This window comes from Mizuhopecten yessoensis, unplaced genomic scaffold (assembly GCF_002113885.1).
Source record: "Mizuhopecten yessoensis strain PY_sf001 unplaced genomic scaffold, ASM211388v2 scaffold10327, whole genome shotgun sequence".
Lineage (NCBI taxonomy): Eukaryota > Metazoa > Mollusca > Bivalvia > Pectinida > Pectinidae > Mizuhopecten > Mizuhopecten yessoensis.
The window spans coordinates 213346-229824 of NW_018408491.1; the positions used below are offsets into that span (position 1 = coordinate 213346).

Below are 16479 nucleotides of genomic sequence, written 5' to 3' on the forward strand. Positions count from 1 at the left end.
TTTGCATTTACAACACCTACATATGTGATTCTTTATTTAAACGTTTTAAGTTTTATTTTCAACTGAATTCTTATATTTTATGTAGAGTTATCAAAATATCAATTAAGATAATTTATTTTTAAGTTGACGTGTTGGCTTCTGCTTTGTATGTCTTGACAAGTTTAAGTTGTTGAACAGTCATCTTAATTGATCAAATATTACAATCATTAGAAATCCCTGTCCCACTGCATTGGGTTTTTCCCCTTTTATACAGTAACCTCCTCTTAACTTCCGTTTCGATATACCTATAGCACAGTTGGGCTAGGACACTTCTGTTCGAATATAATGTAGTCCCGCTGACTTCATTTAAATCAGAACATTGTTGTTGATATTTTTTATGTTTATTTCATCTCTTTGATTTTTCATAAAAGTGTTACGTTGTGTGGGTTTTCCTTACAAAAATGATTTATCAAGCTATAGTCATGCTGGTAAAATCGGTTGCCAGTGCATAGATACGGTTTTTGGTTTGGCAGTGGTGCAGGGAACCTTAAGTAAACACGTAATTCCAGATTCCGGGTCTCATCTTTCAATGTCTTTTTGCTGTAATACAGTTTTTGAAAACTTCCAGGTAGTCATGATATAGGTCGCTGATGACATGTTGCATATTTAGGTTCCGTCTTCCTTGTTTGATAGGATGTGTATATTTAAAAACAAATATAATTATATGTATTTTATTTAAGTTAGAGCTGACACTATAAAATAATTCGCTCAGACGACGGGCGTCGAACCCGAACGTAACATTGAGCCACAATTCAAGTTCTTCCAGAGTCTCTCGTAATGCTTGCCAGTGTTTGGTTTAGTTTGGTTTAGTATTGTTTAACGTCGTCCTACCAACAGCTATGGTCATTCAGGGACGGCCTCCCCTGATGCCGACTTTATGGTGCTGCCTAACTGAAACATACTGCCGAAGCCAACCAGCAGGACACATCACCCGGTTACATTATACTGACAACGGGCGAACCAATCCTCGTCAGAAACTTTGCTTTGATGATTCACACTAGCATTGCAATTCCTCAATTAAAATATTTAAATATATATATAAGGATCATTTTTCTGATTTATAACATATATATTTATATACATATATATAATGAATAGTACATTTAACAATAGAGTCTATCATATTTAGGCATGTTGATTTGGATATTGTACCCTAGGTTGTAAATTTCGGGTAGGAACAGAGTCTTTGCCGAATTTCTGACACCAAATGCTGCATCCAAGGGAGGAATTTCTAAATTCAACATACCTAAATTATGATCAATCCTTTTCTCTTACATCTCAACCAAACTTTGGGTAAAATATGACATACACAATTCCAATGCAACACTTGATATAGCTAAATTTCTAGAACACTATTAACACAAACTAAAGCACTCTTTGGAAAGATCAGAAAAGAGAACTCAAATATCCATGCAAGAACTTCAGGGCAAGCTTATGCAGTAAATCTGATGTTCCTGAGGTGTCACACATAAGTATTTGGTATCGGACACGTATATCTTACTTGCGTAGATGTTGTAGAATGAAACGTAAAAAATATGAAAAGAATACCACACCGTTAAACAAAAGGAGAAAGATCACTATGAAAGGACCGGACCGCACACCACAAAGGCCTTGTAAACATAATATTACTTATATTTGACCTAGATTGACATGGCGGTAGTCATCTCAGAAACAAAAGAAGCTTACCCTTCTAGAACACTTGGTCCGTTTTATTCTTGTACTTTTCAAATGCCTTCTTTTGAATATTCAATTTGTTCAAATTTTGCGATTTATTTTGTCTACACTTTGTTATTTTAACCCTTTTTATTTATTCAATCTATATATATATGTTATAATATTTTTAAAGTTGTCGTAGGGTCAAATCCTCATAATAAACACTGTTTATTGTTCTGAGATTTCTCAGTTTATGAGGTACAATTAATCTAAGCTTTTCATAAGCGTGTGACTTTAAATGTTACGGAGACATAAGGTAGTAAACATCTTTATTAAAATTAGAAGTTTTAAACAGTGTCGTGGTTACACATTTTATTTGTAAACGATTACGTGTGCTCGGTTTCAATATACTGTATTTACCTGACTAGGTAATAACGCCGATTTGGTTGACAGATCATTGTAGTTATTCAAAATTAATTTGCCGCAGTTTCAATTACATTCTGTTTCTCACACTCGGTATCTTTGTTTTTTGGAAGCTGGTAAAAATCTCTGAGTATGTATGATGCAGTTTCTTTGAAGGTTACAATGTTTGCACTACTGTTGATTCCTGTGATTATGACCTAAGGTCCAAAGTGTTCCTTTAGTTTAGATTTTATGTAAACTGTACTATATGCATCTTCTCCAACAATGGCTCTCATCCTTTCCACGAGGTCGCAAATAGACAGTAAATCTGTTTATGCAGGCACTTCACAACCGTCAGGAAAGCGTCAGCTTGGCAATCATTCTTTGGTCTTTCACAAGATTTTCTCTGCTGCTTGGTTGGAGTAAATGCTACTGGGATATGTTTATGTGTACGGAAATTCACGCTACACAGTTGATGGTATACAGCATCAGCAGCCGGTAAGTCTCTGATAAATTCGAGGCGTCTTTTAACATCATTTGCCCATTGGTCTTTTCTGTGCTCACACACTTGCTCCACGGTCTTCTGTAATTCCAGAGAGCTCACAGGATAAACATCTTGACCTCCTTTCTTATAAGAATGTAAAGACAAAAAAAATCATGAGAAGCATTGCATGTATTCATGAAATATTATATCATTAAATAGTTTTTCAAAATATCATTACTTATATTTTCTGATTCAAATCGATTCACTGATATCAAACAATCGATTCACTGATATCATATAATCGATTCCATGATATCATAAAAATGATTCATTGATATTATATAATCGATTCACTGAAATCATACAATCGATTCACTGATATCAAACAATCGATTCACTGATATCATATAATCGATTCACTGATATCAAACAATCGATTCACTGATATCATACGATAGATTTAATGATATTACATTTTATGAATACATGCAATGCTTCTTATTAAAAACTATTCTATTTTAGGAGTGAGTGAGTGAGTACTCGAGAACTGGGGTTTAACGTCTTCCTAACAACCAGGATCATATGCCGACGGTATTATTGATGCATGATACTTGTAGTATACATGTGCTTTGGACTGCTTGTCATGGCGCGATTTCAGGCCGTCTTTATAGTGCCAGCTCACTGTAAGAACAGTGACGCATGTACCCCACCCAGACACATTATACTGATTCAAGTCAGGCTAGTCGTTGCGCTATCCCCTTAATGACAACAGTTTTGCAGGGATGCCACAACTACCAAATTTATGTCTTTGGTATAACATTGTACGCGTCCGGGATTGAACCCCACCCCCCACCCCTCCGACTCAGAAGCGAACGCTATCTTTTTTTTAGGAAAATGACCACATGTACTATATAAATTATCAAATGATATCACAAAATCGAATTCATTATATCATGAAAAAATCACGTAGAACAAGCAATTTTCATGTTTTTAATACAAAAAATATAAACTGCGATTTTTCAATTTCATCGTTATATTGCAGGTGTGGGCTTCCATAGTTTTTTTTCTCGGTCAAATTGCCGTTCAATAGACAAGCAAATATTTTGTCTAATGTGTAAAACAAAACATTTTCTATAAATTCAGGTGAACACTGCCTTCCCAGTAGTTTGAAATCAGCAAATATTCAAATACCAAACGATTCTTACACTGCCCTGGTATATTTATGAATATGACTGTATGCTGTCGAGCAATGACGTAGCACTAGCAGACGACGGAAAATGTAAATTCGTAACGGATCAAAATGTTCATGTTTTGATCATACATAAGCATCTATATATGATGTATCTATTAGTTCACTGACCATTAGTAGTGAAACAATCCGCGGAAAAAGATGTACGCTGAAAATAACGGCGTTCTTCTGTTTATCTCATTTCACCATAGTTCGTGTATTACCTCCCCTAAGGAACTCTTTCGTGTGACGTTGGCCCGTACAGGCCATACATTCATTTGCTAAATCAACAATTTTCATCACAAAATTTGAATATTTCCCATCGTTAGAATTTTCTAGATTTTTTATATGTTGTTTAAACACGTCTCTTATATATTCTCAACTAATAATATTTTCTGTTGCAATTGGTTTGAGGTGAAACCATAGAATGACTAGACTATTAGGATCATGAGGTATAATCAACTTATAATTGTGGTTAAATGATAAATTCTAGGTGTTGGGAAATGGGAGGGTGCTTATTAAGATGACTAAACTTCACTGGGTGTACCTACATGTGGAGTGGGATGTGTAGTATAGCCTTTTACAGGTCGGGTTACTGTAAGCATTGGTAGCTTAATTATTGAGGTGTTGTGTGAAAAGTGTAATGTGTAAAGCAATGCTATCTTCATTATACAGCGTTTCGTGTTCAGTGACATGTTACCATTGTCAACTTTATTACATTGGTACATGTGAGTAATGTGAACCTTAAATCAAAGTAAATTCTATCTCTGTGAAGGGAGATTTAGACCGGTTATGGAGTAAAGGTGAAGCTAAACTACTATTTATATTGCTGCATGACTTCCTTCCATTGCATAAAACTTAAACGGGTTTGTCTCTATGTGTGGCCTTTCATGCTAAATATAGCTTTATGTCATTCTTTTATAAACTGTATTCTTATTACATGCGTGGTTAAGATGTTGGATTTTCCAGAGTAATATTCACTTCCTGTTACACCTTTTACAGTATAGCAAATGCACTGTATGGTTTATATTTTTAAATGTAGTTTCCTTTCAATACGTTACGTGTCTACTTAATAGCCACCGACAGTGTATGATGACTGGTTCTGTGTAATATGTATACGTAGCGCATTTCCTTACACTAGCATAAAAATATCATACATGAAGTGTTGAAGACCTCTATTGCCCTAGTTATCTGGCGAACAATTCAGGATACTGACTCAATTGTTTTTCTTCAGTACAAGGTAAGTTGGGGTAAGTTATATATATATATATATATATATATGATTCATTTTATAGTTTCACAAATTTCAAAAATAATAATAAGAAAATGTTTCCGTTAATTGTCAAATTGAGAAGAATAGTTAAAAGCAAATTGTAATTGATTTATTCATGACACAAAACTAAAATTGAAATCATTTTAAGAAAGTTTACTTTATATAGATTTTACCGTAACGGTCCATAACTCTACTCTTGCTTTGATATCAAGCTTTAGTACACACATACTTAAGAATCCCGTGCAGTCGTTTGTCAATCAACCAATTTGACAGAACCTCTGAACGAGGTTTAAGACAATCACAGAAATGCAAAATCGACAGTCAAATTACAAAATCTTTTCATCGACGATGATATTTAAAAACACTCAAAAATGCTCCTATTTACTGTATTGTATTCCTGGCGTATATTACCTGTATTACAGTGATTGTGTATACACAATGTAAACTATATGTACGAAAGCGAGGTAAACGTGATTGATATAAGATATGCTTGTGTCGAATATTGATGGTATTTGTAAAATGTTTCAGGACATGCACCAGGAAGATCTATCATTGGGAGACTGTCCCATAAATGACATCTGTAAAGCAAGGATTCAATGTGTTAGTTTTGTAACTTGAGTTTGAATTACTGAAATTAGTAAAAAAAAAAAAAAAAAAAGTAAACACATCAATATTAGAAATACCTAGAGCTACACGGAACAAAAATTTACAAACACATTTACCAAGCTGTGCTCTTAATAGCAATGTAAAACTTAGTAATAAGAAATGAAAATAATTTCAAACATTTCCTATATTTTAAAATATTGAAAATAACGAAAAACATTTTTCAATAAACGAACTCTCTTTATCTTAAAAAGACCACTTTTAATCATATGAGAAGTCCGTACTCGTAAACATGCATACTCCTTCAATGAGTACTCGTCTCAGCTTCACCGTCACTAAGTAGAGTACTCCTAACGACTGAATGCTGTTCTAGCTGCAGTCGAGTACCGAACACTTTCTCGGACACTTCCTAAGTGAGCCGGCTCAATGATAAGGTACATTATGTCATACTCACGAAGAGCCAACATACATACGGGAGAATTGAAGCCTTACACGGGCACATCTACTTTCGTGTCTGTTCTACAGTAAAGTGAGTTAACACCCTCATTCTTATTAAAACATTTCTATACTCTTAATATATCATTTAACTTTTTGTCCTCCAAGACCTATGGCCCCAAATACTTGTGATAAGTCCGCTGACTTCGGTCGTCTGCCTTTCAAGATTACCCAACAAAGCAATTTCCGAGTAGTGTTAATAGAACTTTATCCAGAACTCTTGATAAACATTCACTCTGAAATGGTATATTTGACTGCCGTGTTAGTCGATGACTGGGTGTGGGACGGTTCACTAAGAGACTGTATTTTGCTGTGTATTATTATGTGCTGACACTGTGATATTTGTCATACTTTATACCTTAATTATTATAATTAGATGCATTGAATTTGGAGGTAGATTCATACATTTCTTCATATATTCCGTTTTTAACAAAAACAGCTATATCTGTCACTACCTATATACTATTTAGAGGACAAATAATATGTTCAAATGGGGGAAAATTCGTCATATAAGCTTACGAAATAGTTTCGTATTTCAACGTTGTATTAAATACATATCAAGAAATACTGAAAAGATACCTTTTTATATCAGATCTTATGTAATTTTTCAGTGTCCATCAACCGAACGGTTTTCTATCGGAATGGGGAATTTCTGTAGCGAGCTGATCACATCAGTTATGGTTCTACCAATCACGGCGGGGTACTACCGGAGGCGACAGAATGGTTCCGGGTACTATGATGTTACCATATCGTCCATGGTTTTCTTCATTGTTTTCCTTTCTATTGTCATCGTATTTACAGTCAGCCAGGATATTGATATTGAGCAAGACAAGCGTCTAGCGATCGTGTTTTTGCTACTATCGACAATCATGATCTTTGGAATGATTGCATGTGTAGCTCTTGTATGTGTTATCAAAAAGCTTGGTGTTGAGTATGTCGTGTCAAGCAGACGACAAGGGAGCGTCATCAAACTACAGTTAATCTTCCTGTCGATTTTCGGATTACTGGCTGGCTTGTTTTCAGCTCTCCTCGTGGGACAACAAATCGAATGTGGGGTGTTTAGCCCCAATATCGTTGGGATTCGTGGATTTTTCTGGGATAACAGATGTATTTTCAATATTATTACAATGCTATTTTTGGTCGTTGAGATGCTTTTCATTAGTTATTTTGCTCGGTTCCACCTGAAGCGATCTACATCCGTCCGTTATGTGTTATTTTTACTGGTGTGTGCAAATGTTTCCGTATGGTTGCATAGCGTCATTATTAACAACGAACCTTTCCCTGAGAGAATTCTAGACAGAGAGTTCGGCAACAAAAGTAAAATACCTGCCTGTCTGCAAAAAGCGACTTTTGGAAACCTTATCAATATTTCGCAACCGATACTAAAACCTTGTTTTCTGGAGTTCTGCCTATTGTCTATCACGATGCTTTTAGAGATGTGGTCCCCAATTACGATACAGCAAACGTCTGAGGAGGAGCTGCCAATTTACCAAGAAATGGTTGACTCGTCCTATCATGTGAATGAAACAGAACGGGCAACGCTTCTAGAACACACAGAATTTACTGAGAGCATCTTATCTGGAGGACACACCAACCAAAAGGTCTATCAACTCGTCAGCTTTTTTGTGAGTATTATCATCGGACTAGTATTTATTACTTTTTATGTCATCTGGGTTTCACATCCAGATAGTTCTCAGATTCGTAAAGCGACGGATCAGTACTATGCAAGTATAACTGTTGCCATGATTGTGGCAGTTTTTGTAGGATTTTACTGTCTAGTTCACTATTGTAAGCCGGAAAGAACGCCTAAACCTCTTAAGGTCAGCGAGTACGTGTATCTGTCGTCTGCTCTCGGGATTGTCATGCTGCACGTCTGCGAGGTATTATCGGCATATATAACTCCTGATGACACCAAAGATATATTAATGAGTACGTACATTCTGGCACTCGTGCAGGTCTACCTTCAAGTTGTTTTTTTGCTACACGCCAGCCGATGTCGAAAAACTGTCACAAATTCTAGAATCCATCTCCTAGAATGTGTACTGATATTTCTTATCATTATTAACTTGACTATATGGATAAGTGACAGTTTCGTTATTGAACAGTTTGTTGAGATCAAAGCTATTGAACAAGATATTCTTGGAGACGTTCTTTGGAGTCTTTATCATAACATTCTCTTACCTGCTAGCGTTTTCTTCAGATTTTCGTCGGCACTCGAGATGTTTGCAACGTTTCAGTTGCATAGTGCCAGGCACTGAGTTGCCATTGTGTATGCAACTAATTGCCTAGATGTTTATTGTTACTATAAACTATATATTTAGAGGACGGAAATGCCATATGGTGATGGAAAATGTTAGCTTTTTTTGCTTTTTACATGTACACTTTTAAAACGTGCTTCCTACTTCGCTGTTTAAGTAACTATGATTTTGAAATATGATGATTATGAAAGCTTGTGTTATGTTTTGTTTGTGTATGTTGACGCTGTGTTATATTTTGTTTGTGTATGTTTACGCTGTGTTATTTTTCGTTTTGGTATGTTGACTCGGTGTTATGTTTTGTTTTTGTATGTTGACGCTGTGTTATGTTTTGTTTTGTATGTTGACGCTGTGGTATGTTTTGATTGTGTATGTTGACGCTGTGTTATGTTTTGTTTTGGTATGTTGACGCTGTGGTATGTTTTGATTGTGTATGTTGACGCTGTGTTATGTTGTTTTGTTTTGGGATGTTGACGCTATGGTTTTGTTTTTGTATGTTGACGCTGTGTTATGTTTTGTTTTGTATGAAGACGCTGTGTTATGTTTTGTTTATGTATGAAGACGCTGTGTTATGTTTTGTTTTGGTATGTTGATGCTGTGTTATGTTTTGTATGTTGACGCTGTGTTATATTTTGTTTTGGTATGTTGACGGTGTGTTATGTTTTGTTTTGTATGTTGACGCTGTGTTATGTTTTGTTTTGTAAGTTGACGCTGTGTTAATTTTTGTTTTGTATGTTGAAGCTGTGTTATGTTTTGTTTTGTATGTTGACGCTGTGTTATGTTTTGTTTTGGGATGTTGACGCTATGTTATGTTTTGTTTTGTATGTTGACGCTGTGTTATGTTTTGTTTTGGTATGTTGACGCTGTGTTATGTTGTTTTTTTTGTATGTTGACGCTGTGTTATGCTTTGTTTTGGTATGTTGACGATGTGTTATGATTTGTTTTTGTATGTTGACGCTTTGTTTTGTTTTGGTATGTTGACGCTGTGTTATGCTTTGTTTTGGGATGTTGACGCTGTGTTATGCTTTGTTTTTGTACGTTGACGCTGTGTTATGTTTTGTTTTTGTATGCTGATGCTGTGGTTTTCCTTCTATTTGAAGGCAGTTTATTAATATAAGCTTTAATGTTGTTTCCATATCATGTTTCTATTTTTTCTTCTGTAAATTTGAGCAAATTGTGTGCAAATTATAAGACATAAAATAAAGTTTACACGAAATAAGGATGAGAGCGTTAACTCAATTTACTGAAAAACAAATACGGAAGTAGATGTTCCCGTGCAAGGCTTCAATTGGCTCTTATCATATTATGAAATAATGTACCATAACATTAAGCCTGCTCACTTGGCATGTGAAGGTGTTTGCGAACATTTGGCACTTGACTATAGGCATGAGAGCACTCAATCTACTACGCAACGATGCAAATGAGTTGAGTCCTCCTTATACGAGAATAACTTACTATAGATACGGAGGTAGATGGTCCAGAGTTTCTCCAATACGTTGGCTCTGTCTTATATGTACATCACTTTACAAAATAATGCACCTCATCATTGAGCTTGCTCACTTGTCATGGGCGCATTCGGTACTCGCCTTAATCAAAGTAGAACACACATCCCATCATGTCAATCTGATTAAAATCATATGTTACATGGCTTCGTTCACTTCGTACTACGCCTGAACGTTCAGGCGGAGCCATGTAACATATGATTTTAATCAGATTGTCCATCATGTATGATTACAAAGAGGGACCACTTATATGATTATAAATATTATTTTTGAGATAAAAAGTATGTGTTTAATGAAATGGGATTATTTCCTGATTTCACTTTGATTACTGAGTTTTTAAATATAGGCGTCCTCGGGTAATATATGAAAAATGTTGCATTTATTATTACTTAAGTTTACATTGATATTAAGAGCACAGCTTGGTTACCTGTCTTTGTAAATTTATAATATTGATGTTTTTACCTTCTTTTTTTTTTACTTATTTCAGTAATATGATCAATAACTGAAGTAACAAACTAACACATTTAATCCTTACTTTACCGATACCTTTTTATTGGACAGTCTCCCACTATTTGATCTTCCTGGTTCATGCCAAAAATAATATTTTACAAATACCTAGCTTTTGTACAGATAGTTGACATTGTTCACACACAATCACTACATTGCAGGTAAAGTACACAAGGTATGCAGTACAGCAATTAACACAAAGTGTGTATATTTTTAAACATTTTCGTCGATGAATAGCTTTTGTTATATGACTCTCAGTTTTGCTGTTCTGTGATTGGCTGCAACCTCGTTCAGAGGTGCTGACAAATAGAATGATTGCGGAACATCTGCACGAGAGGATTAGATACTTCACTACCGCGGCCTTATAACAATTATTTTTGTTAAATGAATAAACGAGTTACAATTTATTCAAATCATGTTTGTTTGTTTGTTTGTTGTGTAATATTACATTTAGCGATTTTCAATTTAAACAAAAAAGATATTTTGCGGAGGCCATAGGTATGTGTGGCCCCGTCTGTGTAATGTCAATGTACGGGGCAACTATTGTAAAATGAATAAAGGTTAATTATTTTGTTTCGTGTATTTGTGTTGTGGTATATTTGCCCTATATTTATTGACACTGTGTTAAATTGTCCTTTGTATATTGACGTTGTGGTATATTTTCCTTTATATTGATGTTATGGTATATGTGCCGCTCTGTATTGACAATGTGATACATTTTATATTTTTGTTGTTAATGTACTGGCGCATTTATATCCAAAATCCTTAATTTACGCAATTGGTTATAATTCGTTAGTCTTGCCAATAAAAAAATAAATAAAAAAATGAATTCAGCTTTTAAAATAGCACTTTTATTTATGGAAAACAGAAGCAATAAATAACAACGGATGAGAGGAACTATAAAGCTTGATCCGGAATCCGGACCGGAGAGGATTTCTTATTTGTAAGGACGTAATCAGTTCTTGTTCAGTAGGTAAAGTCCGGCTCCAGCCAATGCGAGTGCTGAAAAATACAAAAAAAAATATATAAATAAAAGCCACATCTATGTATCTATAATATACAGGTGTTTTTTCATGATTATAACTTTCTTTGTCTTATGTTCCTACATCTGAAATTCAAATTATTATTTCACAATTTTTTATTATAAGAATAATGATGATCTACCAAAAGCATTCCATTGCTTGCCAAATTACTAATAACATGAATACAGTTGTTTTTCAATGCGTACGATAAGGTTCTGTTTTTGAACCCAAAGGAGCCTGAAATTCTGTCAAAAAAATGATTATAACAGTGCTCCGGTGCTTGAACCGTACACATATCTGAATCAGCAACTCTTAGTCTACGGCAGTACCAGGAACAATCATACTACCAAACTCACTGAATTTGGCCAGCAAGTAAGGAAGTTATTAGGCCTCAAAATTGTTTGATGAAATATTGTCACTTTTTTTCTGTACGAATATTTCATGCTACATAATGTACACAAAAGAGTTAAACTTGTCCAGATTAACAAGATTTAAGCATACAGTTACAAAGAAATATATATGAATGGTATTTTTTAGATTTACTTACATTGCCAATTCTTTTTAACGAATTCGCCTCCTCTACCGACTAAGTAATCCAAGGTTTCTGGTACGCCTGGTCGAGGGTCAACATAATAGGGGTCAAATCCGCCGGAAAATCCCATGACGCTTTCTCCATATCCATGATAAGGACGTGGCATTACTGGAGGATACTGTCCACCTGGAGCTCCGACATTCGGACTACCATAACCATTGAACCGTTTACCACCGTAGTTGTGATTTACAATTTTCTTTGGACCATTGAACATGGGAGCTGGTTTGTGAGCTTGGTACTGGAAGAAGTTTCCCGCCAAATGGATGTTGTTAGGATACAGTCCAATAGCACCGTGTCGGTGTAATGAGGGTTCGCTGTTCCAGAATTGGTTCACTGGTCCCTTGTTCCCGCCATTACCGTAACCATCGCCGAAAACTGCCACGCAAAAACAGGCGAATACTCCGATAGCCAAAATATTTTTCATATTTCTGCAGTGATATGAAAAGAAATAAATATAATCCAAATGGTTAGCGTTAACTGTTACTACTACTCAGTGGAACTATGAGCCGATGTGTTCTGCTGGTGTTGACATTGCAGAATGTCTATTTATACAAATTTGGTAGAATTGGATTGACCAATGAAATCATCCATGTTCAGGAACAGTGAATGTGATTCATGACTTCAACGGAAGTGCAGACCACGCGTGTCCTAGTGACGCATTTGTAGTAATACCGGCGGAAATGCAAATACCAAAATTTCGTCAGCTTTCGCAAACTGTTGTAAAAATAATACGTAAGAATATTACTTCTTGAGAATTTTGTTTGAAAATTTGGCCAACCAATTTCATTATTTTCATGTACGCGATGTTTCAATAACTGAGTAAAATGTAGTTAAAGATATTGAAAAATGGTGTGTAAATGAATATTGAAAATTGGTCAGCGGTTGCTTAAGCTAACAATACTTATGATAATTTGGCAAAGGTGTGTATTAGTGTAGTAAGTTCCCACGCCGAATTACCGCATACATACTATACATATACGAACCCCGAGGCTGCAGAGGTGTGATGAGACCGACGGACAGATCGATCACCTGTCATCGATTGATTTCCAACAAGAGTTCAGGGAAATACGTAAATGAATCAATTCATATGACTTAATGTTGTTACATCACCACTTACACGGCGTGACAGTTTTTACTGTACCATTTTTTTAAATACTGTCCCACACGTACGATCATCGATGATTGGTTTTGTTGATCTTTTAATTGAGCTAATGACAACAGCGGGATTTTTATTCATGTACAATTGCTTCAACAAACACTTTTAAACATCCATACTTTTCGATTACCGAGATCCTCCGAACTTTAGACGGATCCCCATACCAATGAAGGGGAGTACCTGGTCGCCGACGATCGACCCAGACCAAGTCCGCTACATTTTCTTTATTTTCGTTTTGTTAGTTTTTTTCTTATAAATATTAGCGAATCAGAGGAATATACACTGTACGTTCTGTATATGTACAAACTACGGACACTAGATGTCACGAATGGTCAGTATTCTGTAGCTGATCTTTTAGGAGAGCTACTTATATTACATGTAGTCAAGAGGAAATGGTGACACAGGATTATGAAATATTTCTGATACGAAACAAAATCTGAACACTATTAAATGACGCGAAATCGCAGTTAATCTTACGGAAAAAAATATGTATTGAGATATTAATTTTAAAATGATGTAAAAATGTATTGTTATGACTTGACATACAGTCAATACGTTTAATTAATCATAATCCATGTAGACTCCACTACACCGCCGTGGTCACCACTTCTCTTATGACGATTGTAGTTTATACATGTTCCTACAATGTATTTGAAAAAAAAAAAAAAAAAAAAAAAAAAANTAATTAAATATCTTGCTTTCGTCGTTTGTTCTTTCAATTTAGAGATACCAAAAAACGAATGAATACCCGATCTATCAGCATTTAATTGCCCTCCAACTGTTAATATAAAAGAGGCCCGTGGACCGAGTATACTACTTGTTATAATTTTTGAAGTACTGACTTGAGTTGAGTTTCGAACTGGATGATAATCATGTATAAAAATCAAGATAACATATTTCATTAGCCATAATGATGGAACATTCTGTCAGCAACAAAAGCAATCTAAAAGACATCCAAATGAATTTATCACTACATACGTGTAACTTATAAGAATTGATATTTGTTGCGATTTTTCTTATATATATTTGTTTCCTTTGTAATGTTGTATCCAAAAGGTTGCATGAGACCAAGAGGCATGACATTCATTTTTTTAATGATAATTCATCACATATTATATCATAGAGCTCAATAATCCTGCTTGAAATTTGTTTTCAAATGGCTTTCCATAATATTTTTGTAATCCATATTTACAGCACTATTTTACCACTCCGAAGGGACCATTAGAACGAGAGAGTTATTTTAACAGTCATTTGTTAATTAGGTTTCACAAGTCATCGGACAACAATATCGGATTAAAAATAACAACACATTGTCCTGGCAATCAAATTATTTTCATACCAAATTTCAATAACCAAATTAAATTTGAGTTTTGATTTTTAAGCATTTTTATGGAGGATTTGGTGGCCATACCTGCTGATCGACTTGATCGATAAAATAACATAATTTTATCAGAACATCATTTTATCGTATGTCATCCTTGTGTCAATTTCTAGGACATGAGAATTTCATTTGTTTTGTTTGCAATTATTTTCGAAATGACGGTTGTCATGGACTAACATCGGTAACCTCGTCTGTTCCGGTTATCTTCATCAATATTTATATATATATAGGTAAGGAATCTGCCGAGCTGTGACGAGGGTGTCACATGATTTTACTTGTCAACCCCTCGAAATAGCAACATTTATTTTTTTGATTTTGATACATATTTTATTTGCATCAAAATAAACATTGGGATTGGGCACAAGTTTTCTAATTTATATAAAGCGAGAGAGAGAGACTTTGCTTTGATTTTGATTTTGAGTTTTTTTTTAAATGTTGACAATCTTTTTCGACACCGACGGCAGAAGTTTACACTATACACTTTTCAAATAATTTCATCTTGAACTATTGTCCATCACATCCCGTGCCTTGATTTGCTTCTTCCTTGTCGTTCCATTCGTTCTTGAATATCCGTTTCTCTTCTGCCGTCAGCATCGAACAAAAATACAATCTGATTTTTATTATTACTATTCGTTTATCTATAAAGAGATATAAAAATCTATGAGAGTCTGAAATATATTGCTGGGTGCTTTGACATATTTCAATGTAGTTTTCTAAAGATAAATTATTACTACAATGTAATAGTAACTGCAGGTCTAGCGGGATGCATTCATTCAATTCACGGTACAATTTTATTCTTTGGTCCGCATAATTATTACAAACAAAGAAGAAGTGGTATGAATCTTCAATAGGATGACCGCACTGCCAGTGACGATAGACAATTAAATTAGATTGGAATAGATCATCATTAAAAGTACTAGATCTATTTCTCAGTCTGACTTGCAATATATTGGATTTCCGATTTCCGATCAAATGATAATTTGGAACTTTTGTCATGGTTCGAAGAGATTTTTTAAAGACTGCGAACGAAACACTATTTCTAATTTCAAGATCTAGTTGGTTCTAAAGTCGAGTCGTAGATGGGAAAATGATAAGTTGGTTAGTTGAGGTCGGAAATTTGGTATGGAGTGGTTATTTGCGTCACGGAGGTGATAATGTGAGTTTTCTGAGACTAAAGGGGGCAGTAAAGAAATTAGATAACCGGGCGTGAGTTTGTTAATAATTTTGAAGAATAGCTGTAGTTTCCTCCTAGAACGTCGATTTGATCGCGGTTCTAACGTTAACCCACTTTCAGAATATAAAGAAATTCTACTAGCATAAGACGGCATTCCAGTGATTATTCAAACAGACTCCAACTTAAGTTTTTCCAATTTGTCTGCGTCACCGAGAGAGCACCCGTCCCAAACCTCACAACAATATTCTAATAAGAGAAGAATGTATGATTTAAAGATTTTGAATAAAGTCTGTCGATTTAACATATATTTAAGTTTACGAAGGATACATACCTGCTTGGACACATTTTTACATATATTTTCTATACGTTTACTCCATTTACAATTTACGTCCAAAATAACTCCTATGTGCTTATGATTATCTACAAAGTCAACACTCACATTATTGAATTTAATATATATCACATGATCATGTTCAATGCTTGAAATGAGTAAAGCTTCCGTTTTTAGGGGATTACATTTTACACACCACTTTTCTGCCCACTTTTGAATTTTAACTAGGTCGCTGTTAATTTTAGTTTCGATAGCCAACAGGGATGGTTTAGAGCATAATAAAGACGTGTCGTCAGCAAACAATTTTGAAAGACTTTCGAGGTTATCAGATATATCATTTATGTAGATAATAAAAAGTAAAGGACCTAAAACTGAACCTTGT

At 34.9% G+C, this 16479-nt stretch overlaps 2 protein-coding genes across 2 annotated transcripts; one reads left to right on the forward strand and one right to left on the reverse strand.

The window, feature by feature from the left end:
• Nucleotides 1-4804: 4804 nt before the first annotated feature.
• Nucleotides 4805-8745, forward strand: LOC110460134. Its single transcript, XM_021512870.1, has 2 exons — nt 4805-5046; nt 6789-8745. Exon 2 carries the CDS (start codon nt 6819-6821, stop codon nt 8433-8435), a length of 1617 nt encoding a protein of 538 aa, XP_021368545.1. The 5' UTR covers nt 4805-5046; nt 6789-6818; the 3' UTR covers nt 8436-8745.
• Nucleotides 8746-11272: 2527 nt separating this feature from the next.
• On the reverse strand, nt 11273-12579 carry LOC110460136. The gene is made up of 2 exons (XM_021512873.1): nt 12011-12579; nt 11273-11443 (listed from the first exon to the last, which is right to left on the reverse strand). The coding sequence occupies exons 1-2, from the start codon at nt 12477-12479 to the stop codon at nt 11397-11399; spliced, it is 516 nt and encodes a 171-aa protein (XP_021368548.1). The 5' UTR covers nt 12480-12579; the 3' UTR covers nt 11273-11396.
• Between the last annotated feature and the right edge of the window lie 3900 nt (nt 12580-16479).

Bases quoted from the DNA above. Each gene is read 5' to 3' on its own strand.
- LOC110460136 (XM_021512873.1), bottom strand. From the start codon at position 12,479: ATGAAAAATATTTTGGCTATCGGAGTATTCGCCTGTTTTTGCGTGGCA. The intron at 11,444-12,010 runs GTAAGTAAATCT...TGTATTTTTCAG, and splicing joins CGTTAAAAAGAATTGGCAAT to CACTCGCATTGGCTGGAGCC.
- LOC110460134 (XM_021512870.1), top strand. From the start codon at position 6,819: ATGGGGAATTTCTGTAGCGAGCTGATCACATCAGTTATGGTTCTACCA.